Genomic DNA, 25,203 nt, shown 5'->3' on the forward strand with positions numbered 1-25,203 from the left:
TTCTCAACTTTGTTTTATTTTTTTCCTGTAAGTAATAATAATTACAAAAACGACCTCGTGCATTAAAATACCGAAAAAAATTTTATATTATTTTTTATGTAATTTTGAAAATACACGTGCTACAAAACTTGCAGCAGCTGATCCATTTGTTGTCTTTAAAGTTAATATAACTTTTAAACTATGAAAAATACGACCATTAACATTCAGGTCATTTTTGTAGGCAATAAAATTATCTTTCAGATAATGTTAGTCATATATTTTTTATTTATTATTTACTTGTTGTTTTGCGCATTTGTTTATAAAAATTGAAGATTTTTTCAGGTTTTTCGAACTTCTGCGGCTTCTAACTCTGTAAATAATGCGAATTCGGTTATTGAACTTCAAGGCGATTTTGTTCAGCTATAAATTATGCTACAGTTGCAGTTGTTTATTAATTTTTTACTTAATTTTTTCATCTGTTATTACTATTTGTTGACAAATTTTGGAAATTATATTCTTAAAACGTCTATGCATTAATTTTTATTCAATTCTTTACATAATTTTATACTATTATTTTCTTACAAATGTTGCAAGACTATTAGTATTTTTACGCTCTTATCTTTATTTTAAAGTTTTGTACGTTACAATCTGCAGCTGCTTCTTTACAGGTCAAATCTTTTGTCCAATCCCTTTAACCTGATCCCTTGTACTACCTTTTTCGAAAACATAGGTCTCAGTTTATACTTGTTTTATCCGGAAACGTGATTCATAGCCTATTTGGCAGTTACCAAACACAGTTCAGTGTCGAAACCTCGTGATAAACTAAAAATTATTTCTGTATTATAACATAATAGCATAAACTTTATTTGCAAACAAACTTTTATTTCATTAAGTAGACATAAAAAGAACGTTGAAATCGTAATATATTTGTGAATAGTCAGTTTTATTTGTGATGCTACATAGTGTCGGGTATATTATTATTGTAATTGGATTATCCAATAGTTTATTTTCAATATTCAAATAGTTTTTTGGTGAGAATTATTAATTCATTAAAATGTACTCTTCAATGAATTGTGTACTTTGTGGCAAGAAACTTTTAAGTACTGGTCATGGATGTACCCTTGTTAAAGAACGTGGTATTGATACTTTGTGTGAATATAGTAAAAAGTTGGGTGACGGTAAATATAAACTGTTTGAAGGTCAATCGGAAATCAAAATTCATGAGAAGTGTCGGGTAGCCTATTTAGTGTCGAAGAAAGTTACAGACGAGTCTTCTAATTCTTCGGATATTTCAACTCGAAGTGTATCCAGTTATTTTGAATACAAAAAACTATGTTTATTTTGTCAAAAAGATTATCATCAAAGTATTCGTAAAAAGTGTGTGATAACTTCGGATGATTTGAAAAATAAATTGTTATCAGTTTCAAGCCTACGTAATGACTCATTGGGTGAGCAAGTTATAAATTTAGTATCGGGTGTAAAATCCTTAGCTGAAGTCAAAGCACGTTATCATCGCGTATGCTTCAATAATTTTAACACTATCCCAACAGAAAAAGTAATGAAACGACTTCATTACTTGAAAAATCTTTAAAAATAGTTTATGACTATATTGAAGATAATTTAGAGTGTCAATTCGTGTTATCAGATCTAATGAACATGATGAAGTATAAACCAGCACCCAGGACATTGATTACAAATTTGGAAAAGCACTTTGGTCAAGATATAACTATAACAGGAGTGGGCCTTAAAAGTATTGTAACCTATTCTGGAACAGGTAATTTACCTATCGATGATACGTGGTATTTGCACCATGAACAGCGAAAAGATGATGAACATATCCGTATCATTAAAACTGCTGCTGAAATAATAAGAAAACAAGTGAAAAGTAGGCAATACCAGGTCAAAAAATATCTATCGTCAGCGATCTTTTTGGAAAATGTACAGGAAGATATTCCAAAGTATTTAAATACGTTTTTGGAAGAACTAATGATGTTTGATGTTTATAAAAAGAAAAAACGCTTGAATAAAAAGGAACCAACTCATTTAGCAGAAGATCCAGAATCACAACAAAGCGATGGAGATGACACGACTAATGAGGATGATAATGCTAATATAACAAGTCTTGGCGTGAAGAAAGATTACATAGCTCACTCTATTATTTCGGCAATGCGTCCGAAATCATTTAATTCAACGCTCCACTTAGCAACTGGATAAATCGCAAATCAGGTTCCAAATTAATAGTTAATTTATTAGCCAAGCTGGGAGTATGTGCTTCTTATCACAGTGTTGCTATACATGAACTATCTGCGATTAAAGCCGAAGTAACAACAATTAAAAAGCCGTGTTTTACTCAATACGTGTTTGACAACGCGGATCATAATCCATGTACGATAGATGGTTATAATACAATGCATATAATGGGAGGTATTTGCTGTGTAGCTCCTAAACAAGCTGTATGTTCTGGTGGTGAAATACCTAAATTAATAAAACTGCCAAAAGCATCCGAAATTGCCTCTGTTGGTGCGATAGAGTTGAAAGATTTTCCTGACCAAGAAACGTCACTGAAATCAGTCACCTTTTTAGACGTATCAGGATTTAAAGTTGGGGATGTTATTCCGGGAATTTCAATAGTTTATTCAGCACATATTTGGGCCTCATATATGAAAGTTAGGAAATTGCCAAGTATTCGTGGTATTTTTGACCGGATCGCAAAACTGCCATTTTATCAAGTATCAAGAGTATATTGTTTACCATTTATTGATGAAAATCCTTCGGATTTTAGAACAATATACACAGCTTTGCACTTTGCTGCTGAGCATTGCAGAAATACCGAACGTCAAACTTGTTTTGTTACGTTTGATTACCCTCTTTATATAAAAGCAAAACAAATACTCTGTAACACTAGAGAAGAGAAGTTACAAAATGTAATACCTCGTTTAGGAGGTTTTCATTTGTTAATGTCCTACTTGAAGGCTATTGGAACAATAATGGAAGGTTCCGGTATTTTTGAATTGTTCTGTACTGCATTTGCTCAAAATTCAATAGACAAGATATTGTCATGTACAGCATATTTTTTTTTTTTTTTTATTGCTTAGATGGGTGGACGAGCTCACAGCCCACCTGTTGTTAAGTGGTTACTGGAGCCCATAGACATCTACAACGTAAATGCGCCACCCACCTTGAGATATAAGTTGTAAGGTCTCAGTATAGTTACAACGGCTACCCCACCCTTCAAACCGAAACGCATTACTGCTTCACGGCAGAAATAGGCAGGGCGGTGGTACCTACCCGTGCGGACTCACAAGAGGTCCTACCACCAGTAATTACGCAAATTATAATTTTGCGGGTTTCAATTTTATTACACGATGTTATTCCTTCACCGTGGAAGTCAATCGTGAACATTTGCCGAGTACATATTTGCTAGAGCTATTCGTGCTCATATGCTAGCAATGAACGCTATAGGACAATTAATTGCAGAATTTGCAGAAAGTGCTGAAAATATTAATAGTCATGAATACATTGAGCAAATCAAGGAATATGAACCATTGGAAGCTCCTCCTCCACTGATGAGTATAACTGCTGACATTAAAGATAAAAAACGTACCATTTCCAACTTATGGGGGGTTTACACGGGTCGATTTTCGCCGTGCGGCGAGTCGCTTCACTAATTGCCTCACCAAGCCGCATCGCTAGCCCATTTACACTGGTTACTAAAATCGCATGCGGCTCTGTCATTTCCATCGAAAATGTTGAGCAGAATAGCCGTTTGTGCCGGAATTGAAATAATTAATTATTCAATTATTCAACAATTGCTTAAAGAACAAAGAGTGAAGAAAAAACAAAAGGAAAGAAGAAAACGTAATGTTTGGGTACGTGGATGGATTTCTCGACGTAAGGACTTGGGTGCTTCGGATACTTTATTGGTTGAGTGGAGTTTAGAAGATCCTGATTATTTAAAAAAACGATTAAGAATGACTACTGATCAGTTTAATACTTTACTACATAAGGTTACTCCGCTTATACAAAAATGCGATACCAATATGCGAGTAGCACTTTCTCCGAAAATTAAATTAGAAATAACCCTGAAGTTCCTGGCTACCGGTGATAACTATTCAAGTCTTGCAGAGTCATTCAGAGTTCCAGAATGCACAATTTCCTTGTTTTTGAAGGATGTTTTGGATGCTATATACAATGTTTTACAGGAGTTCATTATGGTAAGTGAAACTAGTAATTAATTATAAACGATTTATTTATAAATTTTCCATTGTGTTTTCATCTAAGCATGACCTAACAGCTTGAGATAGAATATCGTCGTTCACTCCGTATTGTTGCCCAGTATTTTTTTGTGTAAGTAAACAGCTGGCAAAATAGTCTTCTTCATAATCGAGGTGCCTTCTAGAAGTGGAAGCTTCGGGAGTCGAAGTTTCACGCTGGTATTGAAAAGCTTGGTTTCTGGAAGTAGTAGCTTCGGCTTCTGGAGTCGAAGTATAGCGTGAATATTCTGAAAGTGAACTCGTAGGTCTAGCAATTGGAAAATGTTGTGTTAAGGTTTTCAGTCTTTCTTGTGACAAATAATTATTGATGAAATTTTGACAAACAATAGCATTTCTTAATGGCAAACTACGTAATTGGCTTGCCACATGTGCTCCGAATGTATCAAATTCATCTTGACGGATAGTTTGAGCCAAAGTTTCTAATCTATTGACTGCTTGTAAAACAGGTGGGTCCATTTTAGGTGCGTCCATTAGAGCACGCTCCGCCTTTTTTTTTGGAGACAATTTTTTTTTCTTTTGTAAGGGCGCAATATTATCTTCTTGTTCCAATTCATCAAAATATGAAGACGCGTCGCTGTTTGTGTTCACCGCTGAATCTTTTCCCTGTAACCATACACTAATATAAGTTTATTTCTTTTAGGTGCCATCCACCACAGATCAATGGAAGAAAATACAAAAGGATTTTTTAGATCGCTGGCAATTTCCTTTTTGCTGTGGGGCTATTGACGGGAAACACGTATTAATCGAAAATCCACCACACGGAGCATCAGACTATTATAATTACAAAGGCACTTATAGTGTGGTGTTGTTTGCTATAGTGGATGCACATTACCGTTTCATATATATAGATTTCGGAACTAATGGACGCATGAATGATTCGCATATTTGGAAAAAAACAAAGTTCTATAGTGCTCTTGAAAGAAATAATTTAAAACTACCTAATAAGGCAGTTTTCGTTGGTGATGATGCTTTCCCTTTGGCAACCTATTTAATGAAACCGTATTCAAGACATGAAGGTTTGGAACACAAACAAAAAATCTTTAATTACAGACTATCAAGAGCACGCCGAATCGTAGAGAATGCCTTTGGCATAATGGCTTCACGATTCAGAGTATACAGAAAACCTATATCTGTTTCATTGGATAAAACTGATTCTATTATTAAAGCGACCTGTGCGCTGCATAACTGGCTTCGGACTAATCTCATATACATGAATACTCCCGAATTAGTAGACGGAGAAGACTTCAGTTCAGGGACAATCAGAAACGGAAGTTGGAGAAGCATTCCTACGGCAGGAGTAGACGAATTAATGACACCGCTATCTTCTAACAACTATTCACGAAATGCCAAAGATCTGCGCGATAGATATGCTGACTATTTTGTCGGACCAGGAAAAGTTTCATGGCAAGATAGAATGATTGCGTAAATATTGTATGTTTATTTAAGTAATATTATAAAAATGTCTCTGTTCACGATTTACCTATTATAATTTATAATATGCGAACAAGAATAACTATTTAATAAATAATAATAAGACTTACCATGTTATCTTTACTGTTTCTTCCTTCTATCACTGGCTTTAAAAAGCGGTCAGCTACAGAAAACCAAATTAATTGAGGTCTGTATATATCATCCTTTCCCGCGCCACTCTTCTTTGACTTTGCTACCTTACTGGCCTCTCTATTATACGTGGTTCGTATATTTTTTATCTTCAATTTAAGCTCTTCAACTGTTATGGACAAACGCATTTCTTGAATAATAGATTTAAGAGCCGCTAAACGTACATTATTGTTTCTGTAATCATGTTCTCTTGGGTTCCATAAGCATGGATGCATTTCATAGCATTCCAAAAACTGTATGGTGTTATTTTTATTCATGGTTGTTACGATACATGTACACAGAAACGCTGTAGTAAATAAATACACGTGCGTGCGCGAAACACCTTCATGCGGCGGGCGATCGCCTGCAACTGATCGTTTACACGGTCGATTTTAGTCACCAGTCGCATGCGGCCGGTTGCCGCGCGGCCAAAGTCGGATGCTACCCAACTTTGGGGCTTGCGGCTTTAGTCAATTGCAACTTAGCCGAATTGCCATTTAGATGATCGATTTACGCCGCGCGGCAAAAATCGTGCGGCTTTAGTCACCCGTGTAAACCCCCCATAAATTCGCAGACCTTAAAAACTATCCACCGTCAATAGATGATGTTTATGGTTGTAATGATGCTGAGGCCTTGTTGAAACTCTTGCTAAGTGCAATTGACAGTTTACAACGTAAAAGTGAGACTGCCGAGTTGTGGTTACAGTATTTTAACTGTGTTACTGTAGCTTTGCAATTTATCGAAGCGGAACGTTTGGGCAACTGGGATTTACACTTATCTTGTGTTCAACAATGGTTCCAATATTTCATGCTGCTGGACATTCTAATTATTGCAAAGGTGCCCAAATTTACCTCCAAGATATGATTCATCTTAAAGAAGTAATGGACCACTCGGAGTTTATTACCTTCACTGAAAAAGGTCTTTTTACTGTAAGACGTACGGATAAAGCCTGGTCTGGGATTTGGTCCGATATGACCATAGAACAGACTTTATGCGTGTTTTAAAAACTGGAGCCCAATCGGCAACACATGGGCGCTCAGTATCGGACAGTGTTTTATCACGGTTTATTCAAGGCATGCCGTATGCTTATGATGTCATGGACCAGCTTGAATCCTTCGCTAACTCTAGATGTGCTTCTTCCGACCAACACATAGATGTCACCTCAGCTCGTCAAAAAAAGGATGAAGAGGATGTTCAATCATTTAAAACTTGGCTTCAAGTGCATGGACTTTTTGACGATAGACCTGGTAATCTTATGTCCCTTTCTACTGGCTTAGTAGCTGATGCAACGGTAGATTGTCATAAAGCGGTAGAGAAGGGCTTACAAAGTATGTCAAAAATGGTTGGTGTGGATGCCGAGTCCTACAAGTTCAGCAAAAAGAACTGTGTGAAAACTCTTGCAAGTATCAAGCCAGTGTGTATCATTGATAACGAGCCGACAACTGTCAATACTTCACTTTTGTTCCAACGAATCGTTGCAGCTATGATCAACAACAAGAATCTAGTTAAAACTGCTTTACTTCACGAACTAGCTCCCTTTCCTATGAGTTTATTTAATGATAAAGGGCTTATGAGAGAGAGCAACAAGTCCGAGTTGTATAAATCTTTACAGTTTACAACCTTTGTAAAACCTGATCCAGCTGAAGATGAGTTCGTCATTGATGGTGGATATCTTTTACATAAAGTAACCTGGCGTAAAAATGTCTCATTTCAGCAAATTTTGGAAGATTATGCATCGTTTATCCATAAACATTATTCTACTAATGCAGCTATAGTTTTTGATGGATACAACCCTGAAAATTTTGGAGTTAAATCATATGAACGCTACAGACGAGTTCGTGAAAAAACTTCCCAAGAGTTAAAGTTCACTGAAAGTATGATCGTTCCAAGGAATAAAGAGCTTTTCTTGTCGAATATTAAAAACAAGGCAAGATTTGTAATGTATCTGATAACGCACTTGAAAAAATTCACAAATCTGAGGACTTGTCAAGCTATAGAAGATGCAGATACATTAATATTCCACACAGCATTAAATATAGCTGAACAATCTGGGAAAAAAGTAATTGTTGTTGGAACAGATGTTGATTTAGCGGCTTTAATCATAGATTTAACTCCAAGTGATAAATATATCGCTTTATGGAAACCAAAAATTCAAAAAACACCAGATGTTCTCTATGAAGCTAATAAAAATATGAAATTGAAGAGCATATTACTGTTTGCTCATGCGTTCAGTGGATGTGATACTGTTAGCTCTATCTTTAACAAAGGGAAACACAACTTGTTAAATTTAATTTTAAAAGATTCCACGCTAAGAGAAGTTGAAAAATTTTACAAAATTGAATCGACATTGGATGAAATAAAAGAAGCTGGAGAAAGAATTATGATAAAATTATTTGGAGGAAATCAAAATTCTATAAATGAATGTAGAATTGACCGTTTTTCGGTCAGTGTTACCAGTGCAAAGTCTGTGAACTTAGCAACACTTCCACCGACCTCTTCAGCAACACACCAACATTCATTGAGGACATATTATCAAATGCAGACGTGGCTAAAAAATCCTTTAAGAGCCGAAGATTGGGGATGGGAAAAAACGAGACTTTGTTTCTGCTCATTAAAACAACAGATCCATTGGCACCATCAGAGTTACTGAAACTTATTCACTGCAGCTGCACAATGTCTGGCTGCACCAAAAGTTGTAGCTGCAGGAAAGCTGGGATGAAATGCACGCGAGCATGCAAAGGATGCAAAGGCGAAAACTGCACAAATGCATTAGATATTGTTGAAAACAGTCATGATTGCGATGAAGATGAGAATAACGAATGTGATGATTATGGAGATGATAATTTAGAGTACGGCATGTTTGTTGATCATCAAAATGCTAAGGAGCCTGTGTATCGAAAAATTATAGAAGGAATTTTCGGGTCAAATTCAGATTCCGAATCTGATGAAAATACTGAGGCTGAAGAGACAGGAGTAAGAGATGAAGAAATGAATGAGTCCAGAGATCAAGAAGAAAGAGAAGAAGAAGCAGAAGAGAGAGAAGATGATGACGATGATGAGCAACAAACAAAAAATCAGTCGTGTAAAGAAGGAAAAAGAATGGCTCATTTGGTTCCAGATCCAAATGAACCAAGTACTTCGAAAACTTCCCCTCCTAAAAAACGAAGGAAACGGCGAACATAATAAGAAAGATAATTAATAAGATAACTAATTTTAATATAACATTAAGAACTTTTTGTATTTAGACAAAAATAAACTGTTTTCTGTCACTTAAATATCTGATTAACTTAAAAATATTATTCAAACCTCTCAATTTTGCATTATTAAGTACATTTCTTGCATGTTTTTCAGACGATTACATATTGCTTATATTCCAAACTGAGATTCAGCTAGAAAGTAGTAAGTAAATCATGTAGAAATAAGATAATTTCCAAAATTTGTCAACAAATGTTAAAAGTAAAAATGAATAAACAACTGCAACTGTAGCATAATTTATAGCTGAACAAAATTGCCTTGAAGTTCAATAACCGAATTCGCATTATTTACAGAGTTAGAAGCCGCAGAAGTTCGAAAAATCTGAAAAAATCTTCAATTTTTATAAACAAATGCGCAAAACAACAAGTAAATAATAAATAAAAAATATATGACTAACATTATCTGAAACATAATTTTATTGCCTACAAAAATGACCTGAATGTTAATGGTCGTATTTTTCATAGTTCAAAAGTTATATTAACTTTAAAGTCAACAAATGGATCAAGTTTTGTACAATGCTTTGAACAATGCTGCAAGTTTTGTAGCACGTGTATTTTCAAAATTACATAAAAAATAATATAAAATTTTTTACGGTATTTTAATGCACGAGGTCGTTTTTGTAATTATTATTACTTACAGGAAAAAAATAAAACAAAGTTGAGAATTTGTTTATAACAAATTGTAAAGTTAATAAACAATGCTATTGTTAACGAAAAAAGAATTTTTTTCTGTAATTTTGTAGAGAAAGGTCAATTATGATTTTAAGAAGAAAAAAATTTCTTAACTAATAATTTAAACAACAAATAAAAAAAAAACGATTATAAACAATTAAAAATAATTATTAAAAAAATTTTTTTTTTCTAAAAATCATAATTGACAGTTCTCTATAAAATTGTAAAAAAAAAATTTTCAAAAATATATAAATAGTCCATTTGTTAACAAAATGTTTACAAACAAATGGATAAAAAAAATATTTTTTTCAATTAAAAGATTTCTTTTATTGACATAAAAACGAAAATATAATAATAAATAAAGAAAAAAAAATTCTTTACAACATAATTGTGCTTTTTCTTTTTTTGTTAACTTAAAAAAATTATTATTAACAAAATATTAACAATTTCATAACTTAGACGACGCAATCTTGTTTAATATATTTATAAGAAGAGGTCCACGAAGCGAAATAATTTTAAGGTAATTATTTAAAAAATTTTTTTAGTTTAGAAGGATGATGGAAATTGGAAAATTTTTTCTAAATTAACAATCGTCTAGAATATTGAAAAATATGTTTTTATAAAAAATTCCAACGGGAATAAATTTTTTAAAGTGTTTAGATTATGCAATAATTTTTTTAGATTTTTCTATTAACTTTAAGTACTTGAAAAAAATTTTTTTAAGTGACGTACTCGCTTTCGACGCCGTGCGCGCAACCTAACAATGGCGCGCGGCGGGCTATTTTCAGCGTTAAATTAAAATTATAAATAATGGAGCTACAGTTCCGGGAGTTGGAACTTTTTTTTACTAAATTTCCTCCTCTTTAAGGATCTTTTTTTCAAATTTCGAAAATATTTATAGTTTACGGACAATAAGCAATAAACGAAACGCTATTTTTTGAAGGTGTTTAATTGTTAATAACTTTTGGAATTTTTTATGTGCTAATTCAATTTTTTAGCACAATGGTCTAGACATTATTCCGAATCGAATGAGCTAAACCACATAATTTTAGCAGTATGTCGAATTAACACCATTTTTAACTTGTCGACTAGACTAGTGTTTGTTATATGCAACGCGCTTCAAACGGGCAACCGCACGAATCAGTCTAGTTAAATTAGAAAATCTTTCAAAGGGAAACTTATATGGTTTATTGTTATTAGAAATTACGTATGAACGAATATTTTTAACTTCAGGTAGTACTTCAGGTTCTGTGACAGGGATGTCAGAACTATTATTGTTGTAAGTTAGATCGAGATCACGGAGGAACTCCGGGCCCTCCCACCACAGCTTAGAAATACTTAGCGAATCTAACGCTGATCCTCGTGAAACGAGGTCCGCTGGGTTATCCTTGCTACAAACATGGCGCCACGGGTATTCCTTCGTGAGCTCGCGTATCTCCACAGTCCTATTCTGAACAAAGGTTTTTAACAAACTTGGTGTCATACGTAGCCACCCTAGGACAATTGTGGAGTCTGTCCAAAAATATACCTGATGAAAAGTACAACGCAGTGATTGTGTAATTTTACTATATAATTTAGCACTCAATAAAGCACCACATAATTCCAATCGGGGAATACTGACTGGTTTGATAGGTGCTACTTTACCCTTTGAACACAAAAGTTTAACACTAATCGTAAAGTCTGTATGTATAGTTCGAATGTATGCGCAAGCGCCGTAGCCCAACTGCGAGGCATCGCTAAATATGTGTAGTTCTAAGTAGCTGGGGTTGGAGCCAATAACGAATCGCGGCACTCGTAAAGTGTTCAGAATCGAAAGCGATTTTTCGAATTGGTTCCAAGACGTTAATATGTCGCTGGGAACGGGCTCATCCCAGTCTAGTTTGTGTAACCACAATTTTTGTAATAATATTTTCCCCATCATTATAAAAGGACTAAGTAGACCAAGTGGATCAAATATTTGAGAGACACTAGAAAGTATAAAACGCTTAGTAATTTGTTTATTATCACTTTTGAACTGAGTGTGATAATACAGTTCATCGGTGAAATTATTCTAACCTAGGCCTAGTGTACGACAGTTAACGTTTTCACCCAATGATAGATCTATGTTATTTTGATTTGTATTAATATTATTTAAGCTGCAGTCAATCGCATTAAAGTTGAATGTCCACTTGCGTAGTGGAAAACAACCAGATTGTAGGACTTTCTTTGTTTCGTGACACAAACGTAAAATATGTTCTATGGAATCGGACCCTGTGATCATGTCATCAACGTAAAAATCATTATTTATGATCCATTGAACATCCAAGTCACTACACTCTGCTGCTAACTGCTTTAAGCACCTCACAGTGAGGAATGCAGCAGAGGCAGTACCATAATTATTAACGTCGCTGCGCGTGCGAATCCGCGTAAGAGCAACTTGTAAAGACCGCGTATTTGCTTTTTGATGATTTTACAGGAGGAAGAAAAAACTTAATATCTCAGCCATTTCAATTGTTATTACCAACTGAACTTCACAGCTAGTTCTTTACACCTTTCTTTATTGGAAAATAACGTAAATTTAATCGTAGTTAGCCTAGATTTTGTGTAAAGTCACTTACGCGGTTTTGTTTTAACTAATTACAAAATAATTACACTTTTATTAAAGGTACGCGGTTTTTAAATGAAACAATTGATTAAAGGGTTGTATTTATTATGAGAAAAACCAAATCGGAAACAGTACAATCTAACTTTTTTAATTAATCTTTTTTTTTTATTGCTTAGATGGGTGGACGAGCTCACAGCCCACCTGGTGTTAAGTGGTTACTGGAGCCCATAGACATCTACAACGTAAATGCGACACCCACCTTGAGATATAAGTTCTAAGGTCTCAGTATAGTTACAACGGCTACCCCACCCTTCAAACCGAAACGCATTACTGCTTCACGGCAGAAATAGGCAGGGCGGTGGTACCTACCCGTGCGGACTCACAATAGGTCCTACCACCAGTGGTTACGCAAATTATAATTTTGCGGGTTTGATTTTTATTACACGATGTTATTCCTTCACCGTGGAAGTCAATCGTGAACATTTGTTAAGTACGTATTTCATTCAAAAAATTGGTACCCGCCCGCGGGATTCGAACACCGGTGCATCGCAACAACGAATGCACCGGACGTCTTATCCTTAAGGCCACGACGAATTCAATAAATAAGGTAATCTTTAAGACCAAAGTCTTTAAAAAACATATATTCAGGTGTAATTACTTCAGACTTGGTACTTTTCTGGTCCCCTTTGTAATTACTTCGAACTTGGTACTTTTCTGGGATCCTTTGTTATTGTGGCGTGTTTTGAGGGTAAAATATTTCCCGATTTTTCAACTTCCTCTCAAACCCCGAGTGGACTGAATCTACTTCCATTTGCGAGTGACCTTTCTCCAAGTACTTCTGAGTTATTATTACGTTCCTAGCCATAGCCAAGTGCAACAGCGCATTTGATACAACATTATTTCTGTTTTGTGCTGTACAACCATCTCTAAATATAACATCCTTTCAATCATTATCCAGTAACTTAGTTACGTGGTCTACGAAAAAAGACGCCAAAGTAGTGGCTTTTAAGGCGGATGCTGTCCCATCGAACCGGTAACACGTGACTCAATTATTGCTAAGATTGTAACAAGAAAAGTTATGTACGGCGCGATTAGTTTCAAAATAAAGTGCACTGGCATTGAGGAAAGAACATAGTTTAATTGCCTAAAGGTCTGCTGTTAATGCATGTATGATTCCTTTTTGGGCTAATTCTTTGTCAAAATTCTTTTCTGCTTTAGCCAAGTCCTTTCGTTCAATATGTTTAGCATACTGTTCGTCTGATAAATTACCAATTTTTTGAGCACAGCACTGGTCACAAGCATCCTTTTTTGGTTGAAACAATCCAATATTCTCCTCGAGCAAAACGCTTTTAAATAATAGTTTGGGGAAAAAATTTCTTCGCATTTTGTAAGAAAATTCACAACATTTTTTAATATAGTTTATTTACATTTAACTACAGTATGTAGGTACCATTTTGCTCGATAACTTTTTGCCATCTTTTAGGTAGGGACATAATCCCATTGCTATAGAAATTTTGGGGCTTCTGATCAAATACCGCGACAATTGGTTTTGGCAGTCCTCTCGTGATCTTAACCTGACACTGCCTAAAGAATTCTGAAGAGACCGACACAGGTGGAAATCTGAAAGTGCAAGGTCAGGACAATAGGACAAGGCGGATGCATTAACACCTTCCAGCCAAGCTCTCTTAATTTTTGCTGAGTGGCTAAAGATGTGTCTAGCATTATCATGATGAAAAGCCACACTCCTTCTGTTGATTAATTCCGGCCGCTGTCTCTCAACTTCTTGTTTTAATCTCATCAGTTGTTCGCAGTAGATTTTAGAAGCGATGGTCCTGCCTGGTGGTAACGGCTCATAATGAATCCCTTCCAATCTCACCCCACACACAGCATCACCTTGTTGCGAGTTAACCGGGGTTTCGCCACAGTCTGTGAAGCCTGACCGGTCTTTGACCACGACCTTTTTCGTACGTTCTTGTCGTTGTAGATTTAATATGTTATGTAATTTAAATATTCTAAGATAAGCACATTACAAACGGAAAATAATAGACATTTAAAACAAACTTACATGGTGGTTATTCACGGCAAAATAATTATTTTCGGGAGCACACACAAATTTCGTTACATTTTCCTCACGACCGTAGTAAATACGCGCAATTGCTTCCAACTTCATGCCTCCTACTGTTCTGCGGTATTGTTTTGATAGTAAAACTGGTGTTTTTTCTTGGATAATTCAAATCAGGTGAGGTCTAATATATGCCTATGAGAGTTTAGAAGCGACCAGCACGATATTGGAATTTTGCGCGTTTTGCTGTTACGCGGTATTTACAAACTGCTCTTACGCGGTTTCGCACGCGCAGCGACTATATGTGACCGTGTTTAACTTGTAGCACTCGAGACGATCACTTGGATTTTCGCGCCATAAGATCATTTGAAGTTCCCGCTGCTGTTCATCGACTAATACTTGTCTGTATGCCTTCTCGATATCAGCGCATGCTACAAACTTGTGCTGTCTAAATCTTAACAATATAGAAAATAAATCGCCCTGAATAGGTGGGCCGACTAACTGCAACTCGTTAAGTGATATGTTGGAGCTAGATTTTTGACTACCATTGAACACAACGCGCAGTTTAGTTGTGGTGCTGTGATTACGAAGAACGCCGTGATGCGGCATGATATAATGTGGCGTACCGTATAAGTCTACACGAGTCATGTGCCCTAGACTGCAGTACTCGTTCATGAACTCGGTGTACATTTTTTTAAATAAAGGGTTGCGCTGTAATCGTTTTTCAAGTGATAAAAATTGTTGTTCAGCTATCTATCGTGTATGTATCACCTAAAATGTCTGGAGAACGTTTGAGAGGTATTTTGACGCAAAATCTACCATCAGTGATGAAATGCTCTTCGCATGCAATCTCATCATCGCTTAATAAATTAGCCTTTGGTAGCTCCTCAAGTTTCCAAAACATTCTTAATTGGTTGTCGAAGGCTTGTGTAAAATTGCAATGAATTAAATTGTCGCATTTTGAATTATTAGAGTGCATAAGCCCCGAAATAATCCACCCTAACTTTGTATTTTGAAGGAAAGGTCCATTTTGCAAGCGCATCCTTCCTTCACTTAACAAGTCCCAAAACATGTCCGCACCGATTAAAATATCTATTTGTTGACTTTCATTAAAGTGCGCATCGGCTAACTGAATGTTGTTAGGTAATCGTAAAAGTTCGCTTTGTATAGAAACGGGTGGCAACGAAGAAGTTATCTCGGACAACACGAAACATGGTAAGCGCGTAATAAAAGTGCCAGCTATCGCTTTTATTTCAACTTCACATGATTGCGCACTGTGAGTTATAGAATTTCCGACGCCTTTAATGTGAGTAGTGGACTGTATGGTAGGAATGCTAAGTAAATCGCATAATCGCTTTGTGATGAAACATCGCTCGCTTCCACAATAGAGCAGAGCGCGCGCGATGTGACGTTTACCGTCGTTGGATACTATCTCCACCTGAGCCGTTGACAATAATACAAGATTCACACTAGTTAATTGCTCGCTTCGTGTATCTAAGTGTGAAGTGTGCGCGTATGTATAACTTGCAACGGCGTTCGCATCGGAGGAGTTGTTTACGCTTAGAGAAACCGGTTTGTTATCGCTAGAAATGGTCGCGGCAGCGGTGACCGACTGATCCGTATGAATCATTGTGTGATGCCGTTTATTACATTTACGACATGAACGGAACCTGCAGTTTGATACTGAATGTCCTGTTCGTAAACAATTAGGACACAGGTTGTTGTCCTGAACGAATTTCAGTTTTTTTTGTAAATTAAAGTCAATAAAAGATTGACAAGTGTATAGTGGATGATAATTATTGCATATTAAGCAAGCGCGTGTTTTTTTATATTGTTGTTGTGAACTATTTGTAGTGAGTGATACTGGAGACATGGCAGTGGACCTTAGACGTAGGCACTTGTTTATACGCTTTATTGTTAGTGCTATGTGTAACCAATAATGTTTCTAACATGTCTGCGCTATTTTTGAGAAAAGTTATTAAATTATCTACCTTAACTGCCGGTGTTGTTTGTTTGGAAGTATCGCCACTGCTTACGGCGGGAATGGAACTTCGGTATTGCTCCCATTCTCGTTCGGTGGTGCTATCTAATTTACAAACTACCATATATATGATGAGTGTATCCCATGATTCTACCGGTTCGTTAAGTAGTTTTAAAGCGCGTAAGTTTTTCAAGATAGTGTCTATTAATTTACGAATAGGTGGTGGGTGACTCTTTAACTAGATTTTGAATAGAAAATAGGGCTTTAACATGATTGTGAACTAGCAACCTAGTGTTGTTGTACCTGTTACAAATTAAATCCCATGCTACTGTGTAATTATTAGAGGAGAATTCCAAAGAATCAATAACCAATGCCGCAACGCTTTTTAATGAAGATTTAAGGTAATGAAACTTTTGGATTGGAGAAAGATCTGCATTGTTGTGTACTAAAGAGAGAAAGGTGTCCCTGTATTCCAGCCAGTGCTCATATGATCCATCAAAGATAGGCATAGCTATGGTGGGCAGTTTTACAGCGTGTGAGCCTTGATATGAGCTGTGTGCAACCTCACTAGATGAAAGTAAGCTTTTAGCTTGAGCTATAATGGTGTAGTAAGCACTTTCAAAGCCTTTGCGTTCCAGTTGTTGGAAAAGGTCATGATCGTTGACTGATAGTTCAATCTCGCTTTGTATTTCACTGAACTCATCAAACATTTTAGAAGCCGTCGAAAGCCGTAATTCTAATTCTGCGCGTTTATTTGTACATGAAACTAGTGAATTCTGATCCAAGCTATTAATTTGTTTCGTTAAAACTGTTAATCTGCCTCTAATTATACCTCTTTTTTTAATTAAATTGGATTTTTGAAATTGGACTTTTGGGAGATTTTTCTGGAATCATTAATTTCTCGGTGCTCATTTTGGTGGGTGATAGAAAAACACGGAGTACTTACGGTTTTCGTTCTAGGTAAGCTACGTGTAGTAAGTTCTGCACGGTAGGTAGCCTCGACAAAATGGCGACCCGTAGACGCAATTAACACTGGAATTTGCAGATAGAACGCTATTAGCACAGGTAAGCAATGAGGATGGGAAGGAAACTAGTGGCCGTCTTACCGAAATACACCGTTTGCGATGCTGATCAGCTTCCAACCGCCAGAGAACAGATAAGACAGCATTTGGTCCTGTAAATCCACACCTGACATAAAATTGTTATAATGAAGAATTGCTGATGGTTTTATGATAACAGTGCCTCTTTTGTTTGTGGTTTCCATCATTTCATTATCGTGCTCTGTCGATATATAGAGCACGTATCGCTTGTCTTTCCATTTACCTATATGTACACCATTTAAAAACAAGGATTTATTTTCTCCTTTACGCAACGTGACAGTACCAAGTTCTATTGGATTACCTTTTCGATTTTTATTTAAAGTACCCGTACAGTATGTTTGGCGATCTAATAGTTTGACAGCTAAATCATAAGAGTTGTAATAATTGTCCATATAGACACTGTGTCCCGCGTCCAATTTCTCTTCCAGTAGTTTGAGAACTATTTTTTGAGTGTGCCCTACTCCAGACGTATCATCGCCTGCACCACTGTATATTTGAAACTTCAGTACTGTGCTATCTGGTTCTGCAAGTACGTATAACTTTACCCCATACTTATGGCGCTTATTTTTAATGTATTTCCTAAACTGCAAACGTCCACGCCATAACACCATCGCTTCATCCAGAGAAAGCTGTTTGCTTGGGTAATAAATATCATTCATTCTATTGTTAAAATGATCTACTATCGGACGAATTTTGGCCAGTCGATCTTCTTCATTTGTTTCAGATGAAAAATGGAGGCATCGCAATATTAACATAAAACGGTTACGAGACATATATTGTGCAAAACAAGGAATATTAAAGAGCCAATGCTTTTTCCAGTAATCATTGAGTCGATTTAACCGGATTGTTCCTGTATGAAGAATTAGCCCAAGAAATGTTGACAATTCAGCTCGTGTTATGTCTTTCCATGATGTTATTCGCGAGTGTTGTTTAACACCAGGTGCATTCTGCACTCGAATGGCATTAGCATTAGTTTCACGCACTATTAAATCTAGAATATTGTTGTCTACTAGTAACTGGAATGCCTCAAATGGATCAGATAGAGGTGGAACTAATAATTCCTGAGTTTTGGTGAAATCTATAATTTTCATTGTCCCTTGTGTACTCCAAAAAGATGTAGCTCCTTCCTCAGATGGTAGGTTATCTAGCCTTTCAACTCTAGTACGTGAAGTTTCGACTAAAGTTGGTGACCTTAGCGGCGAGTTTTCAATATCTTCAATGGGAATGTTGATCGATAAGGCATCGGACATTAACATAGATACTGATGGTGTAATAGAATCAATTAATAAATTATCCGGAATATCAGGTAGCTCACCATAATCTTGAATGATAGATGGTGAGGTTGCCATGTGCCAATCTGGAGATATTGGACGGTTAAATGTTTTGAAGTGTTCTGACGACTCGATGACTCAAATCTGTTCATATTAGGAGTATGTTTGCGTTTGATAAGACGCCTAGAATCAAAAATACTATCGCAACGATCGTCGCTAACCTCCTCTTCATAGTCCTCTTCATCTTCATCAACACATTGAGAGAATTCAGCTTCCACACTTGAGCACTCGAAGTCATCCAAACTACTGTTAGCACTATAAATACGGCCTCGTTTAGCCCCAGAACCCGAAGTTAATACACTACCAGAGCGTTTAGAAGGACCTGGCTTGTCACTATTTTACTGTAAAAAAGTGTATTTTACAAACAAGGGTATTATACAAAATAATCGTGCAAACCCTAATCCAACACTTGATTTTAAAAGATCGTTTCTTTACGCGTATGGCCACGGTCGTCACGTACAACTATCGTAACGGCCGGAGTGGTAGTGATGCATAAAAAAACAGTCGAAAACCACGGCGCCGTGTGTCTGGCTCCCCACTCCTCCGCGACGCCGTGTACTCGGCCACACACATCTCCACGGCGCCGTGTAGTTGGCAGTGAATGTGTTAACTTGTGCCTACGGGCCAGTTGTTTGTCAACTTTGTTTCTTTTAAACATAGTTTTTTTTTTGGTATTATTATTGATTGCTTATAAACAATTTAATCTTACCATTATTTTTATTTCAGACACCTCACTCCACACTCACTTTGTTTTGAGGTTTCCTCAGTGGTGGGTGGTGCCTCTAGTAACGTACCAAGGGGTGAAGATGCAAGAAAATTTTATTTTCTCTCTCTCAGGCTAGAAAAATTAAATTTTTTTTTTTTTGAAATTAACTCCCTCTAGCGTATGCGTGGCGCAGTGTGGGAAATATATAATTATGAAGCACTGCGTAGTACAATTATTCGACACTGCATGGCGTGACCGTGCTATCTTGTCTGTGGTTCGAGGGTGAGGTTGTCACAGCACTATAGGTGGAACATTCGAGAACCGTAAGACTATTCTTATAAAAGGACAAGTCACTTTGTCCGAAGCCTTTTTCAATCAAGATCTCTTGAGCTGCAGTGCAAGTTGTATTACGTATTACCAAAGTCAATTTAACAGTTCCTTGGTGTATTTTTATTCAACCAGGGTAAGTGTTTCATATTTATTCCCCACACTGTGTCCACAACCTTTATCTAAATAGAAGTTAACACCACTTTGTCTTGTCGTGTAGGTCCTAATAACTGGTACATTACATGTACATGTTAGGGTGCGGAGCGTGGTGCGGTCGATGGCACTATACGGGGCTCCCGTATGGTGCCACGCCCTGACCCGCAAGAACGTCGCGGCGCTGCGACGTCCGCAGCGCGCGATCGCGGTCAGGGCGATCCGAGGATACCGCACCGTCTCCTTCGAGGCGGCGTCCTTGCTCGCCGGGGCGCCACCCTGGGACCTGGAGGTGGAGGCGCTCGCTGCCGATTACAGGTGGCGTAGCGACCTCCGCTCTAGGGGGGAAGGGCGCCCCGGCGAAGGAGTAGTTCGAGCGCGGAGGCTCCAATCTCGGCGGTCCGTGCTGGAGGCGTGGTCTCGCCGCTTGGCGGACCCGTCGGCCGGCCTCCGTACCGTCGAGGCGGTCCGCCCGGTTCTCGCGGACTGGGTGGGCCGCGACAGCGGATGCCTCACCTTCCGGCTGACGCAGATGTTGACCGGCCATGGGTGTTTTGGCCGGTACCTCTTTAAGATAGCCGGAAGGGAACCGACGGCGCAGTGCCACCACTGCGCGGACCGCGACGAGGAAGACACAGCGGAACATACATTGGCGCGTTGCTCTGGATTCGACGAGCAACGCGCCGCCCTCGTCGCGGTCATAGGAGAGGACCTCTCGCTGCCGCGCGTCGTGGCTACGATGCTCGGCAGCGACGCGTCCTGGAAGGCGATGCTCGACTTCTGCAAGTCCACCATCTCGCAGAAGGAGACGGCGGAGCGAGAGAGGGAGAGCTCTTCCCTTTCCGCACCGATCCGTCGCCGTCGAGCCGGGGGCCGGAGGCGGGAATACGCCCGTACGTCCCGGCCCCTGTAGGTGGCGGCCTCCCCCCGGTGAAGGTCAAGGGGCGACCTGAGGGGGTGAGGCCGCGCGGCGCGCTACCAGCACTCTAGCGCGCTGCCGTGGAGTGAATAGAGCGACCGGTCGACGGTGTATCGCGTCCCGACCCGGCAGGCTGGTTCTGGTCCAGCGGGGTATTCCGGGACACCAGCGGCACCGTTTGGGCGGCCCGACGGGCTGCCGTACCGAGACGGCCGACGTTTCAGAGCCTTCGATTCGCCTCGAAGGCTCCGTCGGCTGGGCGTCCTTGGGGTGAGCCGCGCCGTCTGGTTGTAGTGTTGACCGCGGTAGCCCCCCTACCTCATCCGGGTTCTGACCTCGGAGGGGATCGGACGTCGGGTGTAAAAGTGCAGGGGAGTCGTTTAGTGGGTGGGTCCTAAAATCCTTGGGCCCGCGGTCTGCTCACAACACCATGCAGATCGTTGAGTCTCACATACCCCACGTGCCCCTTTTGCGCGGGGACCTCGTAGGAGGTTCGGCGCCCTACCCGAAAAAAAAAAAGAAAAAAAAAAAAAAAAAAAAAAAAGGGTGCGGAGCGTGACCTTACTATCACCTTCAAGATCCCGCAGTACTTTTCTGAGTGGACGTTTAGTTTATTTCCAATAAAATATTACAAAAAATGGTGTATGAAAGAATGGGATTGGAAAAATCGAAAGTGTGGTCTAAAATTTTGGAGTCAACAATTTGTTTATATTTGAACCAGTCAACATTTATGTAGCTTGGTTTTGAAAAATTACCCTGACTTGCTTTGTTATTTGTATTTTCAGAATAGCTGAACAAGATGCTAGTGACAGTTGGCAAGTGATAGCTGCCCATTGGATCATTGTGAACAGACCAGTTGCAACGAAGTGATAGTGATGATGAAACAATTGTGCGATCTAATGTATTGGGACGCCATCTGTGGGAACCCACAGGGGTGGCTTGTCCATCATTGAGTATATAAAGATCACTACCTTCAATAATATTATGTAGTGTGGTACCACGACCATCATTCGAAGTGCAACCCCACATCGTATGATGAGCATTAAAATCACCTGCCAATAACAAGGGCTTTGGAAGAGAATCAATCAAATTATTTATATGTGTATAAGTAAAATTTTGTGAGGCAGCTGAAGTAGGACTATAGAAGTTAACAATAGAGATTTCTTCATTGTTGAACTGTAATCTAATAGCTATGTTCTGCAAAGAATCGTCATGTAATGTATTTAATCTAATATAATTCAAATTATTTTTTATAAGAATAGCAACACCATTATGGTTGCTACCAATATCTAATCTTTCTATTATGTAACCTTTGATATAAATTTTTTTTTCGGGTTTTAACCATTGTTTGTTGTTGAACTAACTGAGTGGACTGTAGGTTTTGTGATTCTTGTGAAATATAAACACTTTATCACTATTACTGGGTGTTTATTGATATTTATAGAAAGTACAAAGGTTTTTACAGGCACAGGGATGGAAGCGAATTTTGTGAATGAAAATTATGACTGGTTTAAGACCTAGTGAATGATTTAGAATGAATGACATTAATGTAGGTTTGCTACAACCATGTTTCAGAAATTAAAGCAATATGTATATCATTATTGTAAAGGAAATATGTAAAAGCATGTTTATTACTAGATAGACTTTGAGCATTCCACTGAATTATATTCAAGTGGTCCATAAAAAAAATTAAGTAGTTTTATGTTTATTTCTGTTTTTCTTTGTACTGAAACTATCTAATAGAATGCTTTTGATGCCTGCAGAAGTAACAGGCGTTTCGTCAGACTTGTTGAAAGATATTATTTTGATAATAGAAGAAATAAGTAAGTTTACAAAGTCATCGCACTGTAGGAGGTTTTTTATATTATCAGTTGGTTTAGACTTGTTTAATGTTGGAAAAGACTTCTCATTGAATAAATCGACGTATGCAACTTCTTGGTATTTAGTTTTATTTTCTTAAATTTGTTTTTTCTTAATAGGGCAATCTGAAGAAATTGCTATGTGATTGCCACTGCAGTGAACACAAATGGCTTCTTTGGGATCTTTAGGGCAGTCTCTTTATATGTGTTCTTCACCGCAGATGGTGCATTTTTGCGAATTCTTACAAAATTTGCCAATATGAACGTAGCGTAGACAACGCAGGCATTGGCTAACTGGTGGAATGTATAGGCTTACCTCGAAGTACCATGAATCTATATCAACACTGTCTGGTAATGTAGGGCAGGCGAAAGTTAAGGCAACTGTTTGGGTGGGCAGCAAACACGATTTGCCGTCATCATCGCGGCCTCGACGCATAAGTCGACGCACGGAAACTACATCTCTGGAACTTGATAATCCATTATATATGTTTTTGTTCGACATATAGGTGGGAACATTTCGGATTACACCAGTACTTCAGTGAGTAAAGCGGGAATTGATGCTTTTAGGTGAAGGTCCTCTAACGTTTTGGTATTATATAGGGCACTATTAGCTAACCCTGGCCGCTCGAATATAGCTCCGATTTTGTATTTGTTGATTCTTTTAAATCTTTTTATGCCTTTGTTGCCTTGTTTCAACGAAGCGCCAAGAGACATGAGGTCTCTGTCGCCTATTGGCCTGGTTTCGGAACTTTCATAAATTACAATATATTCAAAATTACCACCATCTTCTGGATACTGACGGCAGTAATTTTCCGGTTTATAAATGGTATACTTATCGGTTTCAGTAGTATCGGTCGAAGTATCTGAGTCGACGACACTTGCCACATCTTGATGTGAGTCGTCGACTTTGCGCTTGCCCCTCATGTTGAAGATCACCTATAAATAGTGATATTTTATGCCTGGTTCCAAATTCCTGGTAAAAACAATTTGTGAAAAATTTCCTTCAAAAAATTCCGCTTAATAGGTTTGACTTCCCGCCAAAAAGTCCCTATCCCGAGACAAAACAGGAATCTTCGCAATTGAAACGGCCAACATCACCGACCCCGAAGAAGTTTCGTGTCGTGGCATCGGCTGGTAAGGTTATGGCCTCAAAATTTATATTTATAATGATAGTATGAGTGCACAAAAATGATTATAGTGTGCGCGGAAGCGCTAGTCACCGCCATCTTCCTTTTCTCTGTCATTCTCTTCTCCCTTTCTTTCCGTTTTCTCTCACTCAAATCTTAACGCTCCGTTCCACACTCTTTTCATACGTTCCGTTCTTACTGTTACGTGCTGGGGTTCGGGATAAATAAATTCTCCCCAAAGTACAACTTAAAAACTGTATTCAACACTTAAATACTTCACAAACGCTTTAAAACTCTCAATTCGCTTGTTCCGCTTCGCTTCAGGTGATCCGTTCGCTGTTTCGCTTCGAGTTCCGATTACTGACTGACTGCTTGCCATCCCTACAACGCTTTTATAGTCGATACCTCATCCCTAGAATTATCGAGAATGTTCCACACAACTCTAGTCGTAGTTTCCGCTATCTGTCAATAGATGGCGTTGTAAATCTCGAGCATTCTGGATCCTTCGATATTCGTTCGACTATTCGGCGATAGATGGCGTTACTCTTACCGTCGTAACATTACCAATCCTACATTCGGCCATCCTGCTTTCATACCTGCCCTCAGATATGGCTCATCCATACAATATCATAAAATAAAATAGTTCTGAATCTGACACTTTTTACGCAAATAAAAATTATTTACTGAATAACAAAATAAGCTTTAAATACATAGCCTAGAATTGGTGAGGATACTTGAGTAGTATTATAGATACAACTATTATCTAAGCACACACACTAACAACCATTCATCCTTATCTTGTCATTTTTTCATATTGCCTGCAGAGCTGGGAGCCCTCTTTGGCCCTTCGGTAGTATCATACAGTTTCTCAACATCATACCTATCATATCTTTTAACTTTAATAATCCTGTAAGGTCCTAAATGCTTGTGTTTAACTTTAAGCCCTCGGTCGAATTGAGTTCTTTTAATGGCTACTAAATTAACCAACTCATAAATGAAACTAGGTTTTCCTTTATCATTAAATGTTATATTATTTTCTTCTCGTATCTTCTTAATCCTTTGCTTGGCCTTTAGTCTTAAATTTTCTTTATTTTCATCATAACCATCATTAATTTCTTGGTCCAAAAGGTCAATCATATTCACATTTTGTTTACGTCTTATCTTTGTTCCCATAAGTGATATTCTTCGCGGTAGCTGAGCTATTGGTACATCATCTTTTAACACTATCTTCACGTTAATAACGACTACTTTTGTCTGTATCGGCTTATACTCATCA

General features: G+C 37.9%; 3 protein-coding genes across 3 annotated transcripts; 1 reads left to right on the forward strand and 2 right to left on the reverse strand.

Annotated features, from left to right (window-relative positions):
- Positions 1–4,210: 4,210 nt before the first annotated feature.
- Positions 4,211–6,414, reverse strand: LOC114246274 (uncharacterized). The gene is made up of 2 exons (XM_028178737.2): positions 5,795–6,414; positions 4,211–4,856 (listed from the first exon to the last, which is right to left on the reverse strand). The coding sequence occupies exons 1-2, from the start codon at positions 6,128–6,130 to the stop codon at positions 4,230–4,232; spliced, it is 963 nt and encodes a 320-aa protein (XP_028034538.2). The 5' UTR covers positions 6,131–6,414; the 3' UTR covers positions 4,211–4,229.
- LOC149499598 (uncharacterized) lies at positions 6,408–9,035 on the forward strand (the record flags this gene model as incomplete). The annotated part of the gene is given in 4 exon segments (XM_089739728.1): positions 6,408–6,639; positions 6,642–6,839; positions 6,842–8,097; positions 8,301–9,035. Coding segments are annotated over 4 exon segments (2,421 nt in total), but the record flags the coding sequence as incomplete, so codon positions are not given.
- A 13,735-nt stretch (positions 9,036–22,770) lies between these two features.
- LOC149499599 (uncharacterized) lies at positions 22,771–24,453 on the reverse strand. Its single transcript, XM_089739800.1, is given in 3 exon segments — positions 22,771–22,800; positions 22,802–23,334; positions 23,337–24,453. Coding segments are annotated over 3 exon segments (951 nt in total). The 5' UTR covers positions 23,725–24,453.
- Positions 24,454–25,203: the final 750 nt, after the last annotated feature.

Source organism: Bombyx mandarina, chromosome A1 (genome assembly GCF_030267445.1).
Source record: "Bombyx mandarina strain Sakado chromosome A1, ASM3026744v2".
NCBI classification, from domain to species: domain Eukaryota; kingdom Metazoa; phylum Arthropoda; class Insecta; order Lepidoptera; family Bombycidae; genus Bombyx; species Bombyx mandarina.

Bases quoted from the DNA above. Each gene is read 5' to 3' on its own strand.
- LOC114246274 (XM_028178737.2), bottom strand. From the start codon at position 6,130: ATGAATAAAAATAACACCATACAGTTTTTGGAATGCTATGAAATGCAT. The intron at 4,857-5,794 runs GTAAGTCTTATT...GTATGGTTACAG, and splicing joins GAAACAGTAAAGATAACATG to GGAAAAGATTCAGCGGTGAA.